The sequence below is a fragment of the Eretmochelys imbricata genome, chromosome 3 (genome assembly GCF_965152235.1).
Source record: "Eretmochelys imbricata isolate rEreImb1 chromosome 3, rEreImb1.hap1, whole genome shotgun sequence".
NCBI classification, from domain to species: domain Eukaryota; kingdom Metazoa; phylum Chordata; order Testudines; family Cheloniidae; genus Eretmochelys; species Eretmochelys imbricata.
In genome coordinates, this window is record NC_135574.1 from 195,633,307 (window position 1) to 195,650,075 (window position 16,769).

A 16,769-nucleotide genomic window follows, 5' to 3' on the forward strand; every position below is an offset into this window, starting at 1 on the left:
TGCTTTAAGCCACTCTGCACACACCAGCTCCTCCTGGTTTTCTCTTTCCTTCAAACTTTGGACCCATGAGGACAAAACACTGCCTGTGAATTGTTGAGACTTATGCGAGTGCCTTTTAAAAAGCCACTCAGTCTTAGCTTTGAGAGTGAGTCTTAAGCCATTCAGCATCGAGAACTCCCAAGGTGACAGCGCAAGCGAAAGGATGGGGGATATGGCTTCTTAAAGATCCGACTCCGGTTCTGTGGATTCTGTAGGGTATATTTCTTGAGGTGTTCAACTGCTTTTTAAAATAACCTTTTTATTAGCAATGAGGGCTTTTGCGTTCTGGAATAGCTTTCCAAGAAAAACCACTGTGAATGGGAGACATTTAAAATTAAACTGGACAAAACCTTGGAGAATATACAGTAGGGAACAAGCCTGTATTGTCTAGGTCGGGGTGGGCAAACTACGGCCCGTGGGCCGGGTCCAGCCCCTCAGGGCTTTGGATCCGCCCCACAGGACTGTCCCGTGTGGCGCCGCGGGCCCCACTCCACTCCAAGAAGCAGCCGGCACCACGTCCCTGCGGCCCGCGGGGGCGGGGGGCAGAGGGCTCTGTGCATTGTCCTTGCCTTCGGGCACTGCCCCCCGCAGCTCCGATTGGCTGGGAACTGGCGTTCGCACAGGAACCTGGTTCAAGCCGCTTCCCAGAGTGCTGCAGTGTGGGACCAGGGCAGGCATGCAGGGAGCCTGCCCTGGTCCCGGTGCACGCTGCTACCACCCCGGAGCCGCTTTAGGTAAGTGGCGCCGGGCTGGAGCCCAAACCCCTCCTGCATCCCGCTCCCCAACTCCCTGCCCTAAGCCCTCTGCCTGCACCCCAACTCCCTGCCCTAAGCACCCCTCCTGCACCCCAACCCCCTACCCCAGCCCTGGATACAATTTCCCCACCGAGATGTGGCCCTCGGCCCAAGAAGTTTGCCCACCCTTGGGCTAGGTAGAAGGTGAGCAAACCATTTTCTTTTTCATTTTACTTTTTATGGCTCCAGTGCTGCAGTTCTTATTTAGGCAAAATTCCCAATTAGTAAAGACTTCAGGATTCAGCCCAGCAATAGCAAAGAATACCCTTGTGACCAGGACTGGCAAATATGTCTTCAAAGATGTGTATGGATCTGTGTTCTCGAGAAAGTGAAGGACTCATATCAGTAATTAGGACCAGAAATGTTACAAGCTTCCCCACACTTACTAATCATTTTGCTGTTGGATCTAGAGAACCGCCATCTTCGGGCTGTTTCTCTTCAGTGAAACAAAACCAAAACCAGTTTCTTCACAAAGGGCAAAAGATGTTTTTCAATAACATCACTTGTTTTTTTAATTAAAAACAAAACCAAACCCACTGTGCTAAATGACACGAACTTTACTCTTGTAAAGTTCATCTTCTACTAGAGTGTATGTAATCATCCTAAAGTGCAGAGGACAAAAAAGCAAGTTCAGACTTTCTGCAACAGAATGAATGGATCTTAGATACTTCTCTGGACTGGGTCATCCAAAAGCTGGAGCTGGCGAAGCTTACTTTGTGGCTAATATCTCTGGAAAAATCTCAAAGCAACTTTTCTTTTTCTTTTGAATGGCTGAATCAGTTCTACATTGTCTCCCTTTAAAAGTAGTTCATGCCCATGACCACATCAACCTTAAAACACATGGCCATAACATACAGTCAGTCATCTTTGGGCTTGACGTGAATAGCACATAAACACAAATACAGAAATATGTTGCAAGGCATCACTAGAAATGGGATACAAATACCAAGGAAAAGGAACCTGTGTAGCCAGGAAGAGGTCCTGAGGTCATTGTAGACCAGCTCCTAACAGATGTAATATACTTTGGAGTTCTTACTGGGCACTGCCGTTCTGAGAATACCAAATGGTCCATGACAGCACTGCATTTTGTCAGATTGTTTGTCCCTGCCTTCTATAATTGTCTGGCTCAGGCCTGGTCTGCCCCGGGGGGGGAATCGAGCTAAGATATGCAACTTCAGCTATGAGAATAGCGTAGCTGAAGTCGACGTATCTTAGGTCGACTTACCTCGCATCCTCACGGCGCAGGGTCAACTGCTGCCGTTCCCCGTTGACTCCGCCTCTTGCTGCGGTGGAGTACAGGAGTTGACAGCAGAGTGATCGGGGATCGATTTTATCGCGTCTACACTAGATGTGATAAATCGATCCCCGATAGATGATCACTATCCAGCGGGTAATGTAGACGTACCCTCAGACTTATTGTGACTTCCTAGATGTGGAGGGTGTGAATATATTTAATTTTACACTAATTTTTACTCTTTGCCTAGCCAGACCTGTAAGTTGGCTTTCTCAGCTCCTCAACAGGAGTTTTGACTTGGGAGTGTAGGAGTGGGCTCTTCACCAAGACCGGTGGAGTCAAGTTGGAGAGAGTGTTTCTTATGTGGTGCATATTACCTCAGCATCTTTTATTTTAAATCACTTGATACTTTAACAAGTCAATATGTGCAAAATTGAAATGTTTTCTAATGTAGACACAAGATCATTGGTGGGGGGGGGGGGGAGTCATGCAGAATGAACAAGTAATTAATGGAAATTTTTCAAAACAATTCCCATTTGTGGTCTGGAATAAAATATTTTAAAAAGCTTATGTTCCAATGCTAGTCATTCTAGGCCCCTAGTTAGTGAAATGAAAATCTCCTTGTGTAGGCTAGAAATAGCTACTTCTGAAGATTGAAAGTTTTAGACCCATTTGATAGGGGATTTCTGGAGTGTGAAAATACTGTAAAGTTAGTAGGTGAAGTTGAGTTACTTGATACGTTCTGTCTTTTAAAAGGACACTAACAGCACTCTGAGCTACATAAAGGTTGAATGATATGTGAAAGCTAGACAGTCGTGTACAGGAAGACTTCAGTCATTTCTAAGCTTCCTGGAAAACAGTATAGAGAAGTTAGAGAGAGAGTGAGTGTGTGTCACTTTAGGAGCTTACTTCAGGTACCGCGCTCTTTGGTGCCCAGTGGAGAAACCAGCTCATTTAAAAAACTTAGCATGGGAAGGCTGTGTTAGCCACCCAAACTGCCTGCTTTCCTCTTGATGGGAGGGAGGAAGGGTTTGCTTTGTACAGTGAATATTTTCTAGTTTCCAGGGACTGACAAACTTTAAAACTTCTCCAGCAGTCCCTACACTATTAAAAAGCTCTGCTTTAAATACAAGGTTGGAGGAGAAGTATCAGATAAGTTCATGGAGGATAGGTCCATCAATGGCTATTAGTCAGGATGGGCAGGGATGGCGTCCCTCCCTAGCCTTTGTCTGCCACAAGCTGGGAATGGGTGATGGGATGGATCACTTGATGATTACCTGTTCTGTTCATTCCCTCTGGGGCACCTGGCATTGGCCACTGTCAGAAGACAGGATACTGGGCCAGATGGACCTTTGGCCTGGCCCAGTATGGCAGCCATTATATTCTGTTGCTAGGTCTTCTTATAATGGAGCCCTTTTCTGCTTGTAAGGCTACCAGTGCTCATCCTAGCACAAAGCTTCTAAAGCTGCTGGGCTCCGAACACTTACTTTGATGTATCCCATGTCTGCCAGCCTCGCGATTCTGCTCTTGGCACACACATTTGAAGTGAAAGGAAGCGTGCCCCTGCAGAACTTTTAAAAAGAAAAGAGGCTGAGCATTCTGTGAAATTGGCACTAGGGATGAGAGAAAACACAGACTTCCATGGGGTAATGCTACATTTCAGAGTTTTTGTTCACCCGAGATTCCAGGCTTAAGGATTCTTGGTAGCTAGCCAAGAAACTTGGATTAGTGCCTACAGGTTCCACAGCTTTTCTTGGGTTTGTTTGGTTTTTTGCGCGCCCCCCCCCCTTTTTTTTTTTTTTTTTTTAAATTGCATATAACTCCAGAAAGAGATCTGGAGTTTGGATTTATTTTTAACCATAAAGATTGACTTTCCCCACGCTTGTTTTAGATTCAGTGTTAGACAAACTTCAGAATGTGTCAGTATTTCCCTGATGCTTCTTTTACCCTGCCTCTTCCCCTCCACTCTGCAAAGGCTTTTGTTTTAGGAGCAATTTTAAAAGCAAAGCTTGGGGCTGAGAAGAAAGGTTAGAGATCTTAAACCAATTCAAATGAAAGCTGCACAACAGTTAAACCAGTGGGTACATGTGGTGCAGTCCTTCCTCAGGCCAAACTCACATCAGGTGAACTGGGAATTCTTCTTGAATAAGGACCGCAGAAGTTGTCTCTTAAGATATATCTATGCTACAATAAAAGCCCTGGGGCACTGAGTCCCAGAGCCTGGGTCAGCTGACTCGGGTTCACAGGAGCTAGAAAATTACAGTGCAGAAATTCTGGTTCAGGCTGGAGCCTGAGCTCTGAGACCCGCTGAGCCTGAGTCAGTTGATCTGGGCCAGCCACAGCCAGGCCACGGTTCTTTTTTATTCCTAGGTAGGGTCTGTCTGCATAGCACCTGGAAGACAAAATGCCCAGCTTGTGTAGACCTACACACACTAGCTCTGCTCAAGCTAGCACAGGACAAATGGAGCGGCCACTGGAGCATGAGTGCAATCCCAAGAACAGTCCCACCCGATTCCGCATGTATGTACTCAGGCAGCTCTCTGCTTCAACCACACTGCCCCGCTCCTGGCCCCGAGATGTGGACAGGAGTAAGGGGGGCGTGACCGTGAGAAGTTTGGGAGCCACTGCTTTAGACCTTTATGGCAACACAGTAAGGATTGTGTAAGAGTCAGGCTTGGGGTTCAAGTCTACTTATATTTCTGTTGTAATTTCCCTCTGCATCTGGAGCTGATCTCATCTGCCACTCTGTGCTTTACCAGGGGGACTATGATCCTCCTCCCCTCATACATGTTACTAAATAAAAAAGAGAAAGGGGTGAGCCTGAGCAGAGATGGTCTTGATTAAATGAGAATCTTCCTAGGCCACCTCCTCTCCACTGCTGTCCGATGGGGAGGGGATGACAGGAGAAAACACCCGTCAAAATGGCTCCAGAGTCGTTAGAGCAAGGGAAGCAACACCAAGGAAGCACTGCCCCACCAGCCTGCCTCCAGTCCCCTGCATAGTCCTGCAGGTGAACCCTGCACTTTGGGAGTTGCATGGGCTTGGGGGAATGAGGTGCCCGGCTGGTGAGGGGACAGCAGCTCTATGGTTCGTTTCTTCATTGCAGTAAACGTAGGTGCAGCATGCCAGGTGTGCCTCTCTGCAGTGCCACACGCCTGACTCCATGCTCTCACTCCTTAGGCCTGTTTCAAGGCACTCTCACTAATCTCTGTGTTGTTGCCAGGTAAAAGCATGCGAGTTCTCTGCTCCTTGCTTTCTGCTTTACCCCCTTGCCCCAGTAAGAGGAAAGGGCGGGCAGGGAGCCAGCGGTAGCATAACTCCTGGGTGTGAAGAGTGCCACTCTGGCATGCGGGAGCCAAGTGAACAATGCAAAGGGGGGAGGCTTTTGTGCACATGTGGGCTTGCTAGGGACCTATATACCCTTTACCCCCTGTGTGAACTTGCGATACCCCAGCCCCCACAGTGGGTTGATGCAGTGAGAGCAGCGTAGAGTTTCTCCCTTCTGCAGGATTTTCCTCAGATGGGGTTGATGGAGCTTGTGGTGCAGGTAAGGGAGATGTATTGATGGCCTCTCTTCTCAACTGTTTAGATTACGTCCAATAAAACTTCTTGTACAATATATTCATTCCATGCAGCCTAATTATCGGGGAAAAAATCCCAAGACTGAAATCTCACAAGCATTGAAAGACTATCTGGAGGCCATCCGCAGCAGAAAATATATTTCTACATCAGGCTTTGAAATCCATTTTCCTGAGTAATAATTGAGATTCAGAAAGCACCCCAAGCAAAACAAAACCTCTGTGTGCTTCCAGAACTATTGGAAGAGTCACGTGGTTGAGAAGTAGTTGAGTTCCGCCCCTAGAGTACTGTTTGTACACCCAAGTGTGTAGCATAAGGTGCACCTGTTACGATGATGGTAGAATTGGTTTGTTGAGCTGATTACTATGCATCTCAAATACGATATTTTCCCACCCAGTGAATGCTGCTGACAATAATATGGTCACAATTATGGTGCTCTGGTTAGATGTGGGCAACACTTTCTAGGCCTCTCTTTTCAGGTGCTCTCTAACTTTCTGATAAAACATCTGTGATTGGAAAAGCACCATGCTGCTTTGCTTAGCTCAAAGGCAGTTTATGTTCCTAGGAAAGTTGGACGAAATTCTGATCGTCCTTTTTTAAATTTATCTTTGCGTTAGGAAAGTGTGTGCATGCTGACACTTTTAAAAAATGTTGTCCTCTGATACCTCAAAAGAAATTTTTAAGCTTCCAACTTGACATGTATGTAGGCCTCAGTGATGAACGTGCTTTGATTAGGCATTTAAAAATAAGACACATTGTGCATGTGCAGTAGTGTGTCATTTCCCTGTTGATTCAGTATGATTAGCCAGATATGCGCATCGGATGCGTGTGGATGTTCTACGTGCAAAATCTAACAACTGGAAAAAGGCAGATGATGTTTCTTCAAATAAACAAGGTGAAAAATGGGTGAAACGAAACTTTTGACAACACTGTTAGGAAACGTTTCCTGTTGTTCAGCCTAAATAGTGCCCCGAACAAAATGATGGAAGCTCCTTCCCTTAAGTAAATTAAAATGGAAAGTTCTCAGATTTGTAAAGGCATTGCTTCTCTGGGTTGCAATGCCTAAGTGACTTAGATGGCTGAGTCTCAGTTCCAGATGTGATTTTAGGCACATAGGAGCATAAAATGAAAATGGGACTTAGCCATGTGAACCACTTAGGCCAAGATTCTCAAAAGTATTTAGTGCCTAGCTGTCACTGGTTTTACCTCAGTACCTTTGCGAATCTGGGCCTAGGCCTTGCAACCCTGAGCAGAGAAACGCTGAATACCTTTGAAAGTCAGGGTCTAAGATCCACAGTGATTGCAAATATGCAGGGAGAGCCAAAGAGCAGGTGGTGGCAGGGTAGGCTGTCAGACCATTATGATCTTAGTGCTAAGTGTTAATAGGGTGACCAGCTTAGCTGTGCATTTGTGACTGCCTCGGTTTGGGACATTAAAGTGCCTAGAAACAAATATTCTAATAGACCAGGATCAGTGATTTTTTGTGTGTGTGTTTTGATTATAGGGTGCCAGATTTCTGCAGGGTGTGTGCTCAGCACATTCTGGACATCAGGCCCCTTTAAGGGGTCTAAATTTGGGCACCCTGAACTTTGGGTGCCCCAAATTACTAGTCACTTTCTGAAAGTTGTGGCTGTAGCCGTTAACTTTATGCTAAACGGGAGAATACACAGGAGAGAACAATCCTGCATTGGCAGGAGGATGGTCTAAATGACTTGAAAGGATTTTTTCCCTCATTTGTCATGTATGTGCTTTGGAGAGGTGAGACGAGCATTTCCTGGTCTAGAGTTCATTTTAATCATTTGAGTAAAACAGCAAGTTGGGGTATACATATATCCGGAATGCCAGAGAGTAGGCTCTGCGATCTCTCAGTGTATAATTTCTGGGAATTTTTTAAATTTAAAATAAAAAGGGAAATTCAGTATAAAAGCCCCTAAGTTAAATGCAGTGTTATGATTGGTAATGTAAATTCAAAACTCAGGGAATGATTAATGCCCACAGTAGAGCTATATTTGAAGGCATACACCTAGCAGGGAGGAGGGCAGGACACTCAGCCTCAACGCCGCAGAGTGGATGGAAGCAGCACCAAATGCTAGAGAGGAATGGAAGAGCCTAATTTCTGCCCTGTGTGCCCATATTGGCATGAGAAGAATGCAACTAATGCACCTAACAGCGTGCATTAGTTGCATCCTTGTACAGTGCACAGTGTAAATGCTACAGGTGTGCAGAGGGCTGGGTTACAGTTGCTGCTGTAACCATACTTTGGATTTACCGACTTAGGTTTGTTTAAATTATCAGCCGTAGCATTGTACTAAGGTAGGTCTAGTCAGAGCAAAAGCTATCTGTGCCTAATTCTGTTCTCTCCATTGCACCAGTGTAAATCAGGAGTAACTCCATTGAAGTCAATGAAGTTACTCTAGTGGGAAACCAGTATGAGTGGGATCTGATTCAAACCCGTCTGTGTCACTGATATGTAGAACATCTGCTGAGGGTAGGTAGAAACTGTTGGACACTGAGCTGTTGGTGTGAAGCATAAAGACAATGTTTTGCTGTAAGATATAAATATTTTTAATGATTTATTGTAATGGTTTCCCCCCTCTTTTTCAGATATATGTTGGGAAAAGGAGGAAAGCGGAAGTTTGACGAGCATGAAGATGGGCTGGAAGGCAAAGTGGTGTCTCCTACTGACGGTCCATCTAAGGTGTCTTACACCTTACAGCGCCAGACTATCTTCAACATTTCCCTTATGAAACTTTATAACCACAGGCCATTAACAGAGCCAAGCTTGCAAAAGACAGTTTTAATTAACAACATGCTGAGGCGAATCCAGGAGGAACTCAAACAAGAAGGTAGCTTGAGGCCTGTGTTCATCACCACTTCACAGCCTACTGACCCTCTGGGTGACAGCTTTCGAGAGGCTCAGCCTGCGTTCAGTCATCTTGCCTCTCAGCCAGTTCACCCCACTGACCTAGTAATCACTACACCATTGGAGTCTTGCCTCACCCCAGCCTCTCTGCTTGAGGATGACACTTTTTGCACTTCCCAGACTGTCCAACATGATGGTCCTACAAAACTACCACCTCCAGCTGTCCAACCGGTAAAAGACAGTTTCTCCTCGGCCTTGGACGAAATTGAGGAGCTCTGTCCAGCACCTACCTCTACCGAGGCAGTCGTAGTAGCAACAGAAGCAGCAGCAACGACAGATGACTCTAAAGATAACTCCAGTGAGTCTAATGTTCAAAAGTCTGAGGGAGTCCAAGAGAGCAGAACAAGTGAATCAAAACTCATGGACTCTTTACCTGGCAATTTTGAGATAACAACTTCCACAGGTTTCCTTACAGACTTGACCTTGGATGATATTCTGTTTGCTGACATTGACACATCTATGTATGATTTTGACCCTTGCACATCCGCTACAGGAGCTGCCTCAAAAATGGCTCCTGTCTCAGCAGATGATCTCCTAAAAACTCTCGCCCCCTACAGCAGTCAGCCAGTAACCCCAAATCAGCCTTTCAAAATGGACCTCACAGAACTGGATCACATAATGGAGGTGCTTGTTGGGTCTTAAAGTATAACGACTTTTTATGTACCAGTATATACACTTGGTAGTATTTTCACAACCCTTCCCTCCCTCCCCGCCCCTCCAAATTCACAGCACTGTGCATGCGTCCTTGCTTGCCTTTTTTAAAAGAAAAGGATCACACTAGTTTTTGCTTCAAGCAGAGTTGGAGTGCCTTCATCCATGTATGACCACTTTCAATGTATTTTTTTTAAAGTGGTTCCTCAAGGAAGACCTAATACCCTGGTATAGGAAAGAATGCATATTGTAGACAATATTACTATGATCTTACGACAAACAAATTGAATTGTAAAAGCTAAGCACAAGGATTATGTTGGGGAAAGCTGTAAATTTGCATGTGCATATTTGTCTATTTTTTCTATAAGTTTTATTGCAAGAGGTAAAAAATTTATTATTTAGATAATCTCAGTACCTTTTTGGCATTTTAGCCCTGTATAGGTTGACTTAGCAATTCAGCCCTTTGGAGGCATTAACTAGTCTTCTTTAAGTGTTGCATTTACATGGCTGTTCAGAAACTGCTGCCCAAATTTATTTTATATTTTTGTACAGATTCTGCAGTTTATTATATTGTTTTTTCTAAAAAAAAAAAATGCTGTTTATACACACAAAAAATAGCTATTTTGATAGGATTTGCTCACATAGTTCCTGCATAATTGATGTACAAGAACCACTTGTACTTTTATACAGAGTTGTAATGTTTTATATGTGTATGGTGCAAAGAGAAAAACGGATCAAATAAATCTGCAGTTGGGTCTCCCTGAATGCAAACAGTGCTTTAAGAAAGGGCTGGGGCTGTTTCACAAGAGTTTCACAAATATTTACTCGCTGCTGTAGCCACCTGTGCACTACTGTGATTTGTAAAACCTTAGAGCCATGTCTACTCCAAGACCTATGTTAAACAGTTGGCAGGAGATAATTGTGAAATTTCATTCTAAGTGTTCTCTTGTGAGATCAAGGCTACTGAAAACCTGATCCTGAAGCCAGTATGTCAAGCAAATGTATAATCTTTTTTTTTATTTTTAAGCAAAGTTTTTGGGTTTTTTTCCCCTAAATTTGGAACAGCCAATTGTCTTTGTTACTTGAAATGTGTTACCATTTTAGCAAGTCAGCATTTCCTTAGCTGAAGTTACTGCGAATGATTTTAATGGGAATATACACGCCATTTACAAACAATACATCTCGTTGTAATTTTTCTTAAAGAAGGCATACGTGGTATTTGTTCCAGTTAATTTGTGTTCAAGATTCCACTTGCCCTTTCTTGGAGCATTCTTTCTCCCTCACTGTGTTAATGAGTGCTGAAAAATGCAACTTCAGTATTACTGCAGTGAAGCTCATCTCTTATCTGCACTGGATGGACTTATCTTCGTATCCATTGCTGTTGAAACTGGAGCCAGTTGTGTTACATCACTTGGCATCTCCTCTAGGGTTTGTTTCTTGTTACCTGCTTTACACTTTATAGACCTGTTTTACAATGAATATACAGACACAGCTTTCTATGCATGTTTCCCTCCCCTGTAACACCTGAGAAGTCTTCTCATTACTGCACCAGTAGCATTTCTGTATTCATTGTGGTGTACATTTAATTTAAAAAACCGTTTGCAATGTATCATGCCTGTTGCTGAAATTGCTATGGCATTTTAATTTTTCAATGGTACTTTAGCTGATGAGTGCAGGTTACAACCTATATTGTTGACATGCCTATGGCTTCTTTAGGAATAACTTTTATATTTATTTAAGAAATTTTAAATTATGTTTTTATGTCATTTGGCAATATTCAGTCAATTCTGCTCACTTCTTGTCATGGATAAAATTGGGTCTTGTCTGCCTTTAAAAAGGCAGCTTTATAAATTGGCACTTTAAACAGGCCATATATATTTACTAGTAAATATATATAATGCACACACATAACACAAAGCAAATAAATTTTGCAATGAAGGAACTGCTACTCTAAATGCAATGCATCATACAATTAGGAAATGCTTCTAGATCCTAATTAATCAGCCAGTTTTAATATATTTTAAAGAGAATTACTAAGTGACACAAGATGTTGATATAATCGCAATAGTTCGCTTACAATACTAGTATTTTATGACTTCAAACAGAATGGCATCAACCAACTGTAGAATTAGGGACCATTTTTAATTGCCGGCGCAGGGCCAGCTAGGGAAGGGTTGCTCTGTTTTGCATCCAGTAATGTTTGGCTGTTGTTCATTCAGCAGCTTCCATTCCTTGTGAGAGAACAATCCTGCCACAGACTCCGCAACTTTTGTAACTGGAGCACCCAAGAAACCCTGGCTACAACAAGGTGCATCAATCTGTATACAAAACCCTAAAGCCATGCAATAATGTTGATTGTTCAGAACAATAACATGGTAAGCAGTTGATTATCGTTGTTCTAAGTTATTGTAAATCGGTTCTTAACAACTGCCCTTTCTTTGGATTAGTTAATTGTGTTTTTAGACAAGCACCATATGTTAGGCAACAGTTCAAATAAATGCCATTTTCAGAGCAGTGAACTGCTGTTTAAAAATGGTTGTTTGAAGTCTCTTTGTATTTGCAGAACAGGAGACAAGATCTCAAAATCTACTTTACCACTCAAAAGAAATCTGTGTATTCTTGGTAATAAAGTAGGGAAATCCTTAATAACAGAGTACTTAAAGGAAATTGGCAGGAGATACACAAAGAGCAAAACACCTGATTTATAAAATTAGGCAGAAGGTCAGTAATTCTTATTTTGAACTGTAACCTTTAATTCTATAGATTGAAATGCTTGTTGGAATCTTCTACTTTGGCAGTAACTTTCTTTCTATAGCATGGCCTTCTTGCAAAGGTCAGAGTATAACAGTCAGGATAAGAATTCTTTATAAAAGATGAATACCCAGGTGATGGATATTGACAATGATGTGCAATGAAGTGACAAGATGGGAGCAGAACAAAAGAGCTTTGGATTTGAAGTGATTTTTTCATAAGTTATTTATTCCTTTTTTTTTCATTGTAAATATATTTATTTTATTGTGAAGCTAACAACATCTGGATTGTAACATGTACAGAATGTATGGTAGGAATGTATTCTCTTGTAGGAATGTAAATCTGTATGAAAAGGGGATGGGAGCCTGATTCAGAGAAAATGCATTGGGTTCTATTCGGGATATGCACGGTTCACATTAATCCCCCCCGCCCCCTTTCCAGTATGGGTCTGGTTGTTTGAAATATGCAAAAAGGATGGATGAGGGAGATTTTAATACTCAAAATTACTCAAAAAAATCGGGCTTGTAATGCGTCAGTTCCTTTAAAGGGGCTTGCTCTTGCACCCTTTAAAGTCGGATGGAGTCTTGAGTAGACGCAGCAGCAAGGTCAGCATACCATCGCTGTTCCTTTAGGGCGTGATCTTGTAAATGGATGAGTAAGGGCAGGTCTACACTACCACTTAAGTCAACCTAACCTGTGTCACTCAGGGGTGTGAAAAAGCCCCTGCTTCCCGCCCCGCAGCGCAAGTTTCGCTCTGTCCACACCAGCACTATATCGGCGGGAGACGCTCTCCTGCTGACGGAGCTTTGGTGTCTCACCGAGGTGCCGATGGGAGAGCACTCTTCCGTCAGCAAAGCACGTCTTCACCAGACGCACTACAGCTGCATTGGTGCAGCTGCGCCGATAGAGCGCTGTAGCGTAGACTTGCCCTAAATCTTTACTCATGCAGGGAGTCCCCGTGAAGTCTGTGGGGCTATATGAGCGAGCAAGAGTTTGCAGGGTGGTGCCCTTGCTCCAGGAAGTGCAAAGAACTGACGCTGCATTTGTGCAAAATGGTAAGACACGGACAAAAAGTTGTAAATGCACTTTCCAAGTGCACCATGTTTTTTTGCATGGGTTTTGATTTTACTATTGCTTACTGGGCCTGATCAGGCAGTCCTTGCTCATAAGTAATTCGCGTAGTTCTTAGTGGGAATTTTGCTAGCAATATAGGATTGGGCCCCAATAACAGTCCCTGCTCAGAGTCTGAGTGGACTATACATATCTGTATGCAAAGCAAGGAGAGATTCCTTTTAAAAGAAACTTTGAGGAGCAGTAAAGTATTAAAAATTAAAGGCATCTATTTAGTCATGTTCCTTGCAGTAAGCTACAAAATAAGATGATCGAGACACTTTCTTCAAAAACTAAATGAGCAAATTGTAATCGTTCCTGCCTGAGAAATGGTTTAATTCACTCCAAAGAGGTGTAAACATTTATTTAATTTTGAACAGATTTCAGCATCCTGCTCTTGTGAAAGTTGCTTTCAGTACATACATTAATGAGTCTGAATGTTTCTCAGAAATTAGCTCATTTTAAGCTCCCCCCCCCCCCCTTTCAGAAAATAGGCCTAATGCAAATTCTGGAATCCTTTTTAAAAAAACAAAACCTTTTTCGAGGGTTAACAATGTAATCCATGCTAGAATCTGTAAAGGCAGAGATTCTGGAAAAGGTGTATATAGTGTGACATGTTCAGTGCATGGTGGTTGAACAGGGCTTGTTATTGTCAAAAAGAAGGCTGTATTTTTTTTTCCCCCCACAGACCTTAGCGCTGTGCCTTTTCTATGCAATATTACAGACATATACATCTGAAACCAGATTACTGTATTCACATGTAGGTATGGGCTGTAATCAAAACAGTTGGACAAATGTACATGGAAATGAGCAGTCTTACTTTTGTAGTTTTATATTATACAATAAACAATTAAAAGATACAAAACTCTTGTCCCCGGTTTTTTTTTTTCATGACCAAAACATTGTGTTAAATGGGAATCCAGACAGGGCTTGGGAGACTTATTGACCGAGGAAGGGGGGTTGCTTTCCCAGACTTCTCCATCCCCATTAGGGTACTCCATGGAAGTTAGGGGTAGCTGGGTTGGGGACAGGTGGCCTCACATAGGGTTGAATGGGACCAGTTGTGCGAGACACACGCACTCTACCCCCTAGCTCCTCTGTGGAGATTGCCCGGGAAAGGTAAATACAGCTTTGACCTGCATTGCCTATGGAGCCCCCTCCATGGTAGGAGTTTCCTTGTAAGAGAGCTTCTCAGAGCAACCATGGCCAGTGGCAGTTGCTGGTAGCATAGCTCGATTGGAGCCACACTGGCCGAGGGGCATGAGGGAGCACAAGGCCTCCACAGGGATCGATCTTGACTCCCATTAGTTGCCTGTGCAGGGTGGCGGGGGTGGCTCATTCCCCAGGAGAGCAGACCCTGCACCCCGACAACAATAAGAGAATGTCCCCCAGGAAGATTCTGCCCTCGGAGCCCCCTCCGAATGGTTTGGCTGTCGGCAAGGTGGATCAGCCCTGAGTTTAGTGTGGGAGCAGTGTGGTCCTGGCTTTATGTTCTGTGGTATTAATCACCAAGTGTTAGATGTAGAATCAGTAGCTGCATTTGACTGGTGGGGCTGTCAGTTTACAGAGAGGAGGGAACAACCCTGCTCTCACTGGCACTGGGGCGAGCCTGAGTAACCCTGGGGCCTTCTGTGGAGTTTCCCTGGATTTCAGCTGGTGCAGCTGAGAACAGAATCCGTCCCATTTTAAGAGACGGAAGGCACTTTAAGTTAGGACATGAAAAGCCAGCTGGAACCATTTGCTATATAATCCACTGCTGTATTTCAGATGTCACCCTCTCATCCCTTTAGGTCAGCATTTCTCAAATGCGGCCACCAGGGACTCTTCTTGTTGGCCACAGCCTCCTGGGCTGTGATGCGGGTGAGGGGGGAGTAGCGACCTCTCTCCCTCCCTGTTGCTCCTGGATGTTGGTGTTGCTTGCTGGGGCTGCCAGCAGGGGTTGAGCCCTGCACCCCCCTGGAGTTACCTGGGGCACAACACTAGAGGAGCAGGCAGCAGGTGAGTTCTGCACTTTCCCAGGGGTGGTGGGGCCCAGGTTTTGGGCTTCAGCTGTGGGGTGGCAGGGCAGAATGCTCAGTTCGTGGGGCTCCACTGCCTCCCCCACTCTCCTCCCCCCCCCCCATCACCCCTGGCTCCAGCTGCCTCCCCCAACCTCCCTATCCAGGGCTTAATTTGTCCCCAGGCTTGCCTGGGCTGAGTAAGTCTGCTGTGAAAAGTGATATTAACAAACATAAAAGTATCACTTTTCACAACAGACTTACTAGCTAGCAGTAAAGGAACTACAATGATATCTATGTGCATATTTATTTGTTTTTCCTAAAGCTTATTAAGTGTTTTAGGAAGAAGTGTGAGCACAGCCACCGGAAAGAGTTGGTGGCCGCACTCTTGAGGCCACCAAAAAATTTGTCCTGAAAACCCCAGCTCTTGGTGAGTGGTATTTACTTCCCAGGATAGCAGGAGTGGAGAAGGCAAGGGCTTGTCTTTGCTCGAGCAGTTTTAAGCAATAATGAGTCTTCCTGAGCAGAATCTACATCAGGACTGGGTTTTGCTGTGGCCAGGTACAGAGGGGTTGAATCATATCATATATCCTGGTTACGTATGGCCTCGTGTATTCACAGAGGTGGTGGTCTCTTACAAATTCAGGCAGGGCCATAGGTTCAGACACTGGTGATGCAGCTTGAGTTGGGGATTCGAAACTTCAGGAAAGCAGTGAGCTTTCCTGTCTTAACATGCCACAGACACCGTCTCCACTGCAGTGAACTGGCTCATGTCATCGGAATCACAGCCAGCAATGGCAGGGCACTGCATTTAGAATGCTTGCGACACTGCTGCAGACCAGCTGCTGCTAAGGTCTGTTGCTCGGCAATAGTAACAAGTGGCTGCAGGAATACAGGGCACAAAAAATACTGAGGCCAATGAGACGAGTGCGAGGCTTAAGGACAGGCTGGTGATGATGTAGCAGGGGGGAATTTGCTTTCCTATTTCTGTTAAGACCAGAAGCCATTTAAATAAGGGTGGAATGTAACTGTGCAATGATAAAGCAAACCATCTTCCCAAACTCTTAGATACCTTACCAGAATCTTACCAGAGTGAATTTGTGCTCACTCTCCCTAGCACACCCATCTGCACTGTACACTCACTCTTGTGCGTAAGGAATCTAATATTCCTAATCAAATATTTAGGAATCATTAGCCTAATTACCTAACTGGAGACGATTAGTAAAGGGATTGGGGATTTTGTGTTTTTACTAGTTTGGTTGACATTTAATTTTTAAAACATCTTAGCCATTTATTCCCATAGCTCGCTACTTTTGCAGAACAGGGTATAGATTCTGGGTAAATCTCAAGCTGTTGGTAGAATGCAGTTCCTAGCCTGCCTAGATTGGTGGTGGGGATAGGATTTGTCCCTTTTTTAAAAGCTGCTCATCTTTCCAATTCAATAAGATAAGGGCTTTTCTGATTTTTTCCCTATACTGGCAGAGTGATCTGTGTCTCCCTTTAATGGCTGGTCCATGTAGGAGGAGAAGGGTCTACTACAGCTGCTAGATAACAGAGTTTTTCTTTTAGCTCAAACAATAGATGCTTGTGCTGTTTAGTACTATAGATCCCAAGTTAGGGAAATGAGGGGTGCTCTGTTATATGTACAGACAAAGGCGATTCTGACCTCACTCCATGTTTGTTTAGGTACA

General features: G+C 44.1%; 1 protein-coding gene across 4 annotated transcripts in view; it reads left to right on the forward strand.

The window, feature by feature from the left end:
- Positions 1 to 13,946, forward strand: part of SERTAD2 (SERTA domain containing 2) — a 97,617-nt gene extending 83,671 nt beyond the window's left edge. For all 4 annotated transcript variants that reach the window (XM_077814033.1, XM_077814036.1, XM_077814035.1 and 1 more), the window contains one exon: positions 8,251 to 13,946. In XM_077814033.1, the coding sequence (XP_077670159.1) occupies positions 8,255 to 9,211 (957 nt within the window). In that variant the 5' untranslated portion in view covers positions 8,251 to 8,254 and the 3' untranslated portion in view covers positions 9,212 to 13,946. The remainder of the gene's footprint in view (positions 1 to 8,250) is intronic.
- The last annotated feature ends 2,823 nt before the right edge of the window (positions 13,947 to 16,769 follow it).